The 12,762-nt window shown below is 41.0% G+C and overlaps 1 protein-coding gene across 2 annotated transcripts in view; it reads left to right on the forward strand.

Annotated features, from left to right (window-relative positions):
- DNAH5 (dynein axonemal heavy chain 5) overlaps positions 1-12,762 on the forward strand; it is a 244,307-nt gene that overhangs the window by 71,331 nt on the left and 160,214 nt on the right. For both annotated transcript variants that reach the window (XM_036020259.1, XM_036020258.1), the window contains exons 12-15: positions 4-111; positions 4,661-4,746; positions 5,199-5,520; positions 6,459-6,665. In XM_036020259.1, coding sequence (XP_035876152.1) covers positions 4-111; positions 4,661-4,746; positions 5,199-5,520; positions 6,459-6,665 — 723 coding nt within the window. The remainder of the gene's footprint in view (positions 1-3; positions 112-4,660; positions 4,747-5,198; positions 5,521-6,458; positions 6,666-12,762) is intronic.

The following is a 12,762-nucleotide window of genomic DNA, read 5'->3' on the forward strand; positions in this document are numbered from 1 at the left end:
CAGGGTATTGTTGCCTCCATAAAGAAAAAAGAATATAATTTCCTAGACCAGCGGAAAATGGATTTTGACCAGGATTATGAAGAGTTTTGCAAGCAGACGAATGGCCTTCATGTAGGTCGTGTAGAATTCCTGTTGACAGTCATGTGTTTATTTTTTCTGTTCTGTGTAAAGCTGCTAATCATTACCCATGAGAAGGAAGAGGCATCTTCATCATGGAGGTGACTGATAACAACCTTGTTCTGGGCCTTTTTGATTTCAGATTAATAACTGAAGGCTCTTTTTCACAGATTCAAGAGTCGGCATTATACCTTCAGATAATGATCTGTAATCACAGACGTCTGCATGTCTTCCATCTAAGTTAACTTTCATGTTCTGTTGAAAAGTGGGGTTATTAGAATACAGAAGTATGTTTCCATTTGTCTGTTACTTTATAGTAATGATTATGACCAGAGGTCATTTAATCAAATGGCCAGTGACATTTGGCAGATCCCGAAGGCAGGGCTGCAGCTGGCCTTAGAAACAGTAGCACCGGGACTGACTCAGCATCTGGACCCCTTTCTCTCTCTCTAAGCCCCCAGCCCTGCCACCCCCACTTGCTGTAGACTGGCCATCTTGTCCTTCAGTCCACATGAACAGAGGATGACTGTCATCAGCTTCTGAGAACATATCACAGGTCCAGCCCACTCCAACTTCCTAAAGAACATGTTGGGTTGGCCAGTTCTTGTGGGGTGTCTGGCCCTGGGTCATGTGGTAAAGCAGGTGTGATAGCACCCCCTGTGGTCATTGGGAACGCTTGCCCTCAGAGGAGGGGAATCGAGGAGGCTGAGGTGGGGACAAGCCCACCTACTATGGTAGACAACCCACTAGGCATCTACCATAATTCATAAGCCGACTTTCTTCATCCCAGTGAGGTGAAAATTTGTACCATTCTGATTATTAAAGGAAAACTGCCTTCTGTCACTTCTTTTCCAGAATTTTTGGCTTGAAATAAGCCGGTATACCTTAAGGGAAAAAGAACTCTGAAGTGTTTTTGGAGGGGTGGGTTCCGTGGTAGAAGGAATCATAGTAAAACCAGCAAATTCTGTATATCAGGTACTGTTCTAAGTACTTTATAGGTGTTGATTCATTGCATGATCACAATAATCCTGTAAAGTGGGTGTTCATAGTGCCCTCATTTTGCAGAAGAGCACACTGAGGCACCGTGAGGGTAGGTGATGTGCCCAAAGTCACAGAGACAGCAAGTGGTCGTGTGGGGGTTAAGCCTGGGCAGTCTGGCTCTAGGGTTGAAGTTCTTAACCTTTATGTTGTAAGACATATTTCAGTTGATGGGATGCCTGTGCTAATTCAAACAATGACCACTACTGGGGGCTGATTCAGTCTTAAGGGTGGTGCATCTTGATCTCTTCTGGTTGAAAATTGATGGGCAGTGGCAGATCCTGTTTATGTGCTCCGTGGTCAATGTGTATATGTCGGGTCTTCCCCTGTTTCCCAGGGGTTTCTGATACATGGCACTTCAGTAGCTTATCTGTGGAATATAGGTGGATGGTGGACATGTTGAGGGCAGGAATCCTGTTCATTCCTATTTGTGTCTCCAGGGCCTAGTGGAGGGCACCTTATATAATTGGAGAGCAAAGAATGTTTGCTGAATTAAAATGTGAGGAATGAATTCATAAGAACTAGATTTATTGTAATTAAACAAGCACTTACTGTTCATCAATTATGGATTAGGCTTTTATGCTGTGCATTATGAATACAGAAATAAATCAAGTAGATTTGCCTCCAAAGCTCACAGTACACAGAAGGCAGATATGTGCTGTGACAGAAATGCAAGCACATATATGTTAGAAGTATTGTACCAGGCATTGAGGATGGAAACATCATAGTCCAAAGAAGTTCTAAAGAAACTTAGAGGGAGGACAAACCTACAAAATATTATGTAGAATACTAGAATTGCTACAACCCGTAAGGCAGGATGTGAGCCTGGGGAAGAATAGCCAGTACTTCCGCTTGCCTGGGCTCAGGAGAGGCTCTGAGAGGAGGTGATGCTTGATGCCAGAACAGTGTTTATCTTTTCCAGGTAAATGGGGGGAGATGAGTGGGATGGCAAGAACTTGTCAAGTTGGTGACCACTTTTTATAGCCAAGAATATAATCTTATAATTGTTTTATATCCTGGTTTTTAAGCATTATTTATAGACATTAGTTCCTAGCCTCTTAAATCTTTTCTTTCTTTTTTTTTAAATTCAACATTATTATTGTCTTAGCTTCCATCTCATAATAAGCCATTTCTACCTTTGGCTGGATGAGTACTTTTCCTTTGTCTTCTTGGTACCTTTTTCCATCCTCATTCTTTCAAGTAAACTTTCTACATGTTCTCCTTTAAATAACTTGTGAATTTGGCCCTTGTCTCAGTAAAAATACTGACCTTCCCACTACAGTGGATGAATGAGTGAGGGGACGAGTTTTGGAGGCAGAAATGGAGAGGCTCAATAACCATGGCATCTCCAGGATGAAACACTGGGGGGTGGGTGGGGTGGGCTACCTGAGTGTCCCTGATCAGGGCTGTGTCTAGGACTCCACAGCCAAGGCCTCCTGAGCCTGGAATCCTGTCCAGATTTAGAGGTCATGCTGGTGCCAGTAGGTTGGACAGAAAACTAAGTAGGAGTTGGGAGTCTATAAGTAGTAAGAGGGCAAGTGAGTGTGAGGATTCCGTGGTGGGACTCCAAAAGACTGAAAGAATGGACCCAGTGCTCAGAGAGAAAAGAAGATTAATTCAAGGTCTTTGTGAAGTTATAGCATGGAAAAGCAAGGAAGATCAGGTACCAGTGTTAGGGCTCAGGGAAGGTTTGCTGGTGTCTGAAGATGGAAGGAGTAAAAGCATCACAAATGTTCCAGTTCTTCATAGTTTATACTCAGAGATTTTTATGTAATGTAAAAATGTGAGTGTTTCCTTAGGTAGGCTAGCTGTACCGCTCTTTATAGTTTCAGCAGAAGCAGTGAGAAGTGTCGGAGGCACATGGTAATAGGTGTGGTGGTTCTTTAGCTGTGGGGCTTGCTGATTGGCGAAGGGGGCACTGTGGCATGCCCGCAGAGAGCAGCATCTCTTCAAGGGCTAAGTGTTTCCTGTGGGGTCCTGGGTGTTTCCCACGGGTTGTCTTACCAAATTACTTATGGAAAATCAAGCTTATCTAGGTACTAATTCTCAAGGCACATGCATCTGTTTCCCTATTTGATCATAACATAAATTGATGATCCCTTCAGAATTGTAGAGACTCAAAACTTCTGTCTGGTAAATTGAGAAAAACAATTAATTGGAATGTTCCCTTGAAGCACCAAATAGAAAATTATGAAATAATTTTTCTGTCTTTTATTTAATTCAATTTATATTCTAATAACAACTCTGCTAAATATTAAACTGAACAAAGAATAAATCACATGCTTCATTTTTTTGTTGTAGTCATCTTTATGTTTTATTTTTGGACAAATTTGTACAATGGTATAAGATGTGTGAGGTTCTTGCCCTGGCTGGTGTAGCTCAGTGGACTAAGTGCGGGCCTGTGAAACAGAGGGTCACTGGTTCAATTCCCCGTCAGGGCACATGCCTGGGTTGTAGGCCAGGTCCCCAGTGGGGGGTACGTGAGAGGCAACCACACATCCATGTTTCTCTCTCTCTTGTTTCCTTCCCCTCTCTCTAAAAATAAATAAATAAAATATAAAAAAAAAGATGTGTGAGGTTCTCGGGACAAGCCATAACGAAAATCATTTTGGAAAATAGATTTGAGGGCTTTAAGAAATTGCTATTTAGGTCATTCTTTTTGAACATATCTTCTCAGGAGATATTTATTTATTTTCTCCTGTGGGGATCTTGTGGTTCTGGGCTATGGAGGTGTTTCTATAGAGTGGTTTTGCACTCCTTCTGCCAGGACCCTGGGGGTTCTGCCAGCCCAGACTGCTGTAACGTTAATTCCTTGGGTTGGACCTCTGGGCCCATGAGTAAACTCAGATCCCTCATCCAGGAGTGGCCCAGGTATAGGATTTCGACTGCTCCAGGATGGGGGTCAGTAAACTGAGCCCATGGGCCAAATCCTGCCCCGCCTGGTTGTTTACGGGTTGTCTTCAGCTGCCTTTGCAGCACAGTGGTCGGCGAGTGGCAGTGAAAGAGACAGACCTGTGTCCTCTGAAGTGGAAAATACTTATCACCCAGCTCTTGTAGAGGAAGTAAAGGGCTTGTTTTTATCCATTCACAGCTCTGGCCAGATGACACCCACCCCTGACACCCCCACTTTCCCCAGCTTGCATACAGTCTAACCCTCCTGCGTGGGCTAGGCAGCACTTCAAGGGGGCTGGCTCTCTGCAGGGATCTGCTGAGCGTGTTGGGACCCTACAACTTCTCCACCCTGCTGTGCTAGAGCCTCAGTGGCGACCCCCAGGCTCTGCCACAGGCCAACTCCTGTGACTGCCCTGGCTTTCAGGTCCCTCCTTGTTTTGGGTTCTGGGCATTTATCTTTCTTTCAAGCTCAGGTGAGTATTAAGTTCTCTGTTATATTCTGTCCTGTGTTATATGTGTTTGTAGAAAATGGGAAGTTCTTTTATCCTGATGCTAAATAGGACTTTTCCCAATGGCAATTCATTGTTCATAATCAGAACTTACTCTGTTTTAGAATCAGTTGCAGAAGTTCATGGACGCTACATTTGAAAAGATTCAAAACACAAATCAAGCTCTAAGTATGTTAAAGAAATTTGAAAGGTAAAATTTGAGAATACTTTTCTAAGTTCTATTTTCTAAATTGGGATAATGTAAACATAGTTTACCTTACAGTATTATTGGTATTATTATTTCATATTCTGCTGGAAAGAAATCTCTTGACATTCTGGATAAGAGGGCACAGTTTTTCAGTTCTTTGGAGCATTAAGAGTTTTTTCTTCTTAGCTTTGAAATACCTGTGACAGCCTATCATTGTCTTACTTGATGTTCAATAATTCAAAAAAAGTTTATCTAGTTTTTCCTAGATTTTAAGGATTGATACTTTATTTTAAAAATCACTTTATTGAGATCTGATGGATTAATACTACTTTGGTTCTTAAAATTAGCCAAATAACTTACTTTCTTCTGTTAGCATGTGTTGTAAAATGCCTTAATAAAGGAGATTTCTAGATACCATCTCATTAATTAAGGCTTTTCACTTTAAAAAAAATAAGATTGAACATACCCAACCTTGGTATTGATGACAAATACCGGCGTATCCTTGAAAACTATGTGGCTGACATTGATATGATCGCACAGCTGTACACAAAGCAGAAATGCAATCCTCCTTTGGCCCGAGACCAGCCTCCCATTGCTGGGAAGATTCTGTGGGCCCGTCAGCTCTTCCACAGGATTCAGCAACCAATGCAGCTTTTCCAGCAGCACCCAGCTGTGCTACAGACGCCCGAAGCCAAACCTGTGATTCGCAGCTACAACAGGGTGGCCAAGGTCCTCCTGGAGTTTGAGATTCTCTACCACAGGGCGTGGCTTCAACAAGTAAGTCGGTACATTAGTGTTCTTCAAAGACGTCTCCATTGTCAGTCAATGACACACCCTCTGCTAGCACTGAACAGTTTTATTTTTGTAGGAAGTTTGCTTTACAGGTATTTTATAAGACAGGTTTGGTTGGCTGTAGGTAAGTAATCAGTCAAAGAATGTACTATGTCCATGAAGAAAAATAATGATTAATTTTGAAAAAAAATCATAGCCAGGTAACACACTCATAAGGGAGAAGGTCCTGTTTATTGTTTTATTTAACTGGTTGACTAGGATTTTTTCCTTTCTTTTTTTCTTCATTCAGTTTCTTAATGTGTCAAATGAACACTAGTATGTCTGTTAAACAAAGTCTTAAGTTTTCTTTGGCTACACCAGGTTAATCAAATTACACTTCAAACTCGACCATTCTTGGTAGGTTGGCAAGAATTTTTTCTTTGTGTGTGAATTTTGGAGGATAAAATTTAGCCTTACCAGGCCTCTAAAGTGGTTTCTCATTTCTCCGGTTCACCTTTTGGTGTCTGGACCAATGCAGGGATGTCTCCATAGTGGTATTCATTGCTTTTCCAGATACCTGAAAACCAAGTTTAGCAGGTCTTATGATACTTTCACTAGGAAAAAGAACTGAGTAGGCCTGAAGTCATCAGGGAGCTAAATGGCTTTTGAGAGGCCACTGCTAATTTCAGTGTTCACTTACATGTCGGTGTGAGAGAGTCATGACCGAAGCGTTTTGTGGAACTGACTGTGCAACATCAGCACCGAGAGCTTGAAAGCCCTTTCCTAAGTGAACTTAAGAGTGACTGGCCCCGCTGTCTTTAATTTGAGCAGCTCAGCTCCATGGAATAACACTTAATGATCCTCATTCCCAGGAATGGCCAAGCTAGATACCCCGTGCATGCATGGAAATTTCTAATAGTGATAATGTTGATCTCTTCTCACAGATTGAAGAAATTCACGTAGGACTCGAGGCTTCTTTATTGGTGAAGGCTCCAGGCACAGGAGACTTGTTTGTAAACTTTGACCCTCAGATACTAACTTTATTTAGAGAAACACAGTGCATGTCACAGATGGGTCTGGAAGTGTCACCACTTGCAGCTGCCCTTTTCCAGAAACGGGATATTTACAAAAAGAACTTCAGTAACATGAAGGTATCATGTTTTTATTTTTTCCTTGTCCTGGCTAGCCTCAGTTTGCATGAAAAAAAAAATTGCAGTGTGTCACCATGAGGACTAGAAAGTGCCCAGGATAACTGGAGTGGAGTGACTGAGGGGCGAGTGCCATGGACTGAGTTGGTAGAGTTGGCAAGGCCGGGTCATTACAGATCTTGCAAACCAAGATTGTGGGTCTGAGTATACCAGGGAGCCACGGGAGGAATTTGAGCAGGAGAAAAAAGTGCCTTGTATACTAGAAATCATTCCTACCACTGGCTGAAGAACAGGTTTGATGGTAGCAAGCGTGTCAAAGTGAAGCCACTTTGAAGGCTGTTGCACTGGGTCAGGATGGAGATGATGGTGACTTGAACTAGGATATCAGCCAAGTTCAAGATCAGTGAATTAGAAAATTATGTCACCAGGCAGGTTATGAGAGAACTCAAGGATGATTCCTTTGTTTTTGGTGTGAGCAACTCAAGGGATTTACTCAAACTATGGCTGTTATATGTTCCAGTGTAGGTTATGTTCTGCACAACCGGCCCAGAAATGTGTATCAACCCTGAATGGATGTTTCTCTTACAGACATGGCAAAGCCTGGAACTAGTTTGTTTTGGGGGAACAGGAGGGAGTCAATTGTTCCCATCTTAAGTATAAACTGATTTTTAGAGATCCAAGTGGAGGTGTTATCCATGCAAATTGATGTGTAAGTCTGGTTGCAGAAGTCAAAGTTGAAGATGATAGGCATTTGAGAATCATCAGAATATAGTCACTATTTAAAGTTATTGTCCTGTGAGATCTCCAAGATGTAGATAAAGAAAAGCAGAAGGCCTAGACCAGGCCCTGATGAGCTCCAGTATTAATAGAGCTGATAGAAGAGGCCAAGTGTGCCAGTGAAATTAAAGATTGGTGTTTGAGGTGGGAAGAAACCAAGTGTCCAAGAAGCCAAAGGTGAGAAGAGTGTCCTGAGGGAAGGACTGGTCAGCAGTGACAAGTCATGCCAAGAGGACAGTTGAGTTGAGGTCAGAGATGCAGCCATGATATTTGACAATGTGAACCATTGTTGCAATGTTATAGTGGTTACCATGATAAGATAAGGCCCATAAGTCCATGCATTTGCATAATGTTTTCTATTTTAAACCATTTTCATGGTTATTATTCCATTAAGTATCTTCCACAACTGTGTTAGGTAAGAACAAAATACTGTAATAATATTTTATAGATGACAAAACCATGGCTCAGAAAAGTTAAATGACTTAGCAATCTCATAGTTAATAAGTTCTAGAAGTGGCACCAGAACCCAGACTTGGAGTTTGCTGCTTTCCTACTCCTCCACGTTATATTAAAATGTTACTACTGGCAATGGACAAATGTTCCTGAAATGTGGACTCATCACATACTAGTCAGCATGTTGGGATTCCCTTTTAGATTTTTTTTGCATGTTAGGAATATCACTTAGTCAAACTACATATTTACTGAGAAAATAGTATTTTTTACTAAGATGACAATTTTTAAGAATATAAAAATACTGATGATAATTTGGTCCACCAAATTGTTTCAGTAATCTGTACCATGTAGCACCACCCCCCACAATTTAGTGGCCTAAAGCAATCACTGTCTTATATCTCATAGTTTTGTGGGTAAAGCATTAAGCAAGGCTTGCCTAGGTGATTCTCCTGTTCTGTGAGGCATTGGCTATGGTTTTGTTCAGCTGGCAGATGTTTGATCTCAAAGGCCCAGGATGGCCTCATTCTCATGTCTGGTTCTTTGGTGGGAATGGCTAGAAGCTTTGCTCAGCTGGGATTAAGGACTGGAGCATCTGTGTGTGACCTTCTGGTATGGAGTCCTCGGGGTAGTAGAATTCCTTATATGGCAACTCAGGGTTCCAAGAGCTGGTGTTTACAGTAAACAAGGAGGAAGCCGTATGGCCTTTAGCACAGCCTCAATGTTTCATAGCATCACTTCTGTTGTGCTCTGTTGGGGTCCATAAGCCCACCCAGATTCAAGGAAAGGGGACATAGACTCCCCCACCCCATAGGAGAGCAGAGGAGAGCAGGTTCATAGAATGTTTTAAAACTACCACAGTTGACCCTGGCTGGCATAGCTCAGTGGATTAAGCACAGGCTGCAGACCAAAGCATCGCAGGTTAGATTCCCAGTCAGGGCACATGCCTGGGTTGCAGGCCATGGCCCCCAGCAACCGCACATTGATGTTTCTCTCTCTCTTTTTCCCTCCCTTCCCTCTCTAAAAATAAATAAATAAAATCTTAAAAAAACCTACCACAGTTGAAAATGACAGTTTGAGCAAGTAAATTATCATCTGGTTGATATTTATTGTATCTTGGAGGTTGAAAGAGTTAAAGGTTTCTACCCACCATGAGTGGCTGGTAAGAGCAGATCTATTGGCAGATTTGGGGAACCACCTCAGGGGTTGCAGAGTTATTGTGCTGAATATATAACAGAGTTTTCAGGCTTCACGGATATGCCAAAGTAGCGGAGGGCTTGTTTTCTTCATCTATTCCTTGCAAGGCAGTTGGAAGTAGAAAGAGATGAGCCAGTACATACTAATAGTTACAAGTATAGATTCTGAAGCCAGTCTGATCTGAATTCAAATGATTATCTTCGGGCAAATGCCCTTACCCTCCTAAGCCTCAGCCTCTCATTTATAGAACTGGTGGGTAATACTTCATGGGCTTAGAGGATTAGGGTAGGACATGGAAGGGTGACTGTAAGAATTGCTTCCTTAATAGAATAAGTGATGGACAGTGAAAAAAAGGGAGCAGCAGAGAAAAGCTTCAGGAAATTTCAAAAGTGGCTTTTCTGGAAATTGAAAAGATATATAGAGATTGTGGAAAAGCGTTATATGAAAAACGGACTATGTGGCCCATTTGGTAAATATTGGGTTTAATGATGTTCACAAATTTCACTGGGCTTTTTGCTCACTTCCTACAGTTTTTCTAGAATTGTTAATATTAGTTGACTGTCCAAGAGGGGAGATATTGTATTGGGTTGCCTCCAAAGACCATATTTTTTTTCTGTAAAATAAAAGATACATTTTTCATTTTTAACAACATCTGATAGTTGATTGATTTGGATATTTTGAGTGTGTCACCTATCTCCTGTGTTCTCAATTTGATCACCATCAACTTCAATTGCTCTACCCGGCCGTAGAGCATGGCCCAGTGAGACTCTCCCGCATGAAACTTCGCAAACCACTTTTGACACGTTGGATCAGTCACAGCACCTTCCCCATACACTGCACAAGTCTCTTTCATTTCAGTTGTGTTTTTACCTTTCTTGAAATAATAAAGCATAATATACTGAAAATGTTACATTTTTTCTTACACCTTTAAAATTAAAATGGCTACATAAAAATTCATGAATACTGATTTCTTTTACATGCACGTTGGTATGCCAACTGTCGTAATACAATCACAACAAAATTGTTTCAAATGAAGTTAAAGACAACTCAGCACTGCCAGAGCCATCTTAGGGAAAAAACCAAATGAACTTTTTGTGAACCAAATATATAGTGTTTTCCAAACTTGTCCATCCAGAGACCATTTTTCTTAGGGAATCTCTGGGGTTCGTATTTCAGGGAAAACACTTTGGAAAACATTAATTTAATGACAAAGTAACACAAACATGTACAATAAAAACATGAACTTAAAAACAATTGTATTTAACAAGTACATTCAAGTTACTTTCTTATAATTAATTGTTGTTCACACTAACATTACCATAAAAAGTAGGCTGTAAGTACTATTATATTTACTTAAAAATGATAACATACGAATAAATTACTGGTACAGCTCAGTATTAACAACAGGTAAATTTCAGCAGAGCACCAGGAACCATGAGTTTCTGATCACAGATTCTTCTTTTGATGAGAACTAATTAATTAACTAGATATATATGACTGATCATCTCCTATCTTCGGGGCACTGTTTCCTACACACTGGACAAAGCAGACAAAATTCTTGTCCCTTTGGAACTTATATACTTGTTGGGTAAGACAGAAAATAAGTAATGAACATTATTAATAGGTAAATTAATATAGTCTATTAGAAAAGTGATAGACGTTATGGAAAAATAGGGCAAAAAGGTGGTTTTTGATGATAGTTTATCATCTTAAATAGGTAGCTAGGATAAACCTAATTGAGAAGGTGACATTTGAATAATTATTTGAAGGAGATGCAAAGGCCCTGAGGCTAAGGAAGCTATTAGGGCAGAAGCAGGTAAGAGAGGAAAGGAGTGATTAGAAGTGAAAACAGAGAAGTAATTGAGTCCAGACTGGGTATCTCTTTGCAGACCAACATAAGAACTTGTAGCCCTGAATAAGATGGGAAGCAATGTGGCCATGTAAGCTGAGGAGTGATGTGATCCAACTTTCATTTTGAAAGGGTCTCTCTTGAAGTTGCTAAATTGAGCAGAGACTGTAGGGGGTGTGCGTGGAAGCAGGGAGGCAGTGATAGACTATTATAATAGTTCAGGTGAGAGTCAATGGTGGTGGTAGCAGTGGTAAGCAAGTCAGTTGTAGAATCGTTTTTTGGATATGGAGCAAACAGGATATCCTGATGGATTGCATGTCGGCGTGAGAGAGAAGGTGAGGATGATTCTGAGTTTTGGCCTGAAATTGCACTGGAGGAAAAATGGAATTTTGTTTAATAACAATTCGATCATTGTTTATATTACATGTAAGTAGGTTCTTGTTGGAATAGGCTTCTTGATCTAATTTAGTGTTGCTGGGAGGTAAATAAATCCTAGTACCTGGGCAAAGTGGCATTATGAATATGTTTCACGTTAACAATTCTATTACCTTTACATTGAAAGTGTTTCACCTAGTTGACAATACCAGAATTTTTTGATGGCTACAGAGCATCTACTATTCATTGTGGGTTACTTCAGGCTGCTGACTGAAGGAAAGTGTTATTTTCCTTGTTAAAATCCAACCTTTGTTAACACTAAGAAGTTCCTGCTGGATGTCTCCGCTACTGGAAAGGTTTCATTATCTCCCAAGTGAGGCCATGCCTTGCCTAATCCTCTGTGCCTTCGGTCCCAAATATCTTCCTGCGGTGGGCAGGGGCCGTAGTAGTCTTCATTGTCCTACCCATCTGCACCAGGACTTCCCTTTCAGCTGACATCCTTTCGATCTGTAGCTCGATTTCATTCATAGCCTGCTCTTGGTTAAAACAATTATGTCTTTTTTAAAGAATTTCAGACTAAATATTCTCATTCCTAAAAAAGTTCCCAGATCCTTCTCAGATAATAGGTAAACCATGCTGTGGAAAACCCTGATTGCTCAAAGAAAGGGTCACTCGTTGCCAAGACTGGAGTTGCCATCAGTTGAGATGGAGAATGCTGTGGGCAGAGAGGGTTCAGTGGGAGTTTTGAACATGTTAAGTTGAACACGTCTGCTACATTTTCATGTGGAGGCATTGAGCTAGCTCTTGCCATGTATGAATCTAGACGTCAGGAGTAAGGTCTGGGCTGGAGATATAAATTTTATAAATTTTTAATTAACCAATGTCACCACAATAAATTTAATGGAAAAAAATGGTTGTCTTTGGTATATGGATGATACTTTAAGCTATGACACTTGATAATATCAACACTGATCCTTGACTCCTTGTATCTGGGTCTTGCATCTGGACTTGCCTACAATTCCAGCCATGGGCTGAGGCAGGCCTCTGATGACCCTGACACTTTGGGTGGTAAGTATGGTCCCCAGGAAGTGCCCAGAGGGGCAGGAGGCACGTGGTATAAGCACACAAAGTTGAATGAATGAGCTTAGTGATACACAAGTTAAGGTACTGGTAACATGACTTAACCTGCCTTAGAAAAGTCACTTGACCTCAAAACTTTTCTCTCCTTTTGGCCTGGGTAAGGAGAAAGAAATTTTTACTCTTAAATTCTTTTTTTTACCTCCTTAGTTGTGTTTTATCAGATTAGGAATGCGTATTTATGGAGAGGTTTCTTGTCTTCTGCTCTATTCTTATGTTGTTTTGGCCACTCTTCCTGCCAGGCTGCTTGCTATTGGAGCCCTAAAACTCTACCCTAAATAAAAGTCATTCTATTGGATTAAAAAGTGATATTAA

The sequence above is a fragment of the Phyllostomus discolor genome, chromosome 3 (assembly GCF_004126475.2).
Source record: "Phyllostomus discolor isolate MPI-MPIP mPhyDis1 chromosome 3, mPhyDis1.pri.v3, whole genome shotgun sequence".
NCBI classification, from domain to species: Eukaryota; Metazoa; Chordata; class Mammalia; order Chiroptera; family Phyllostomidae; genus Phyllostomus; species Phyllostomus discolor.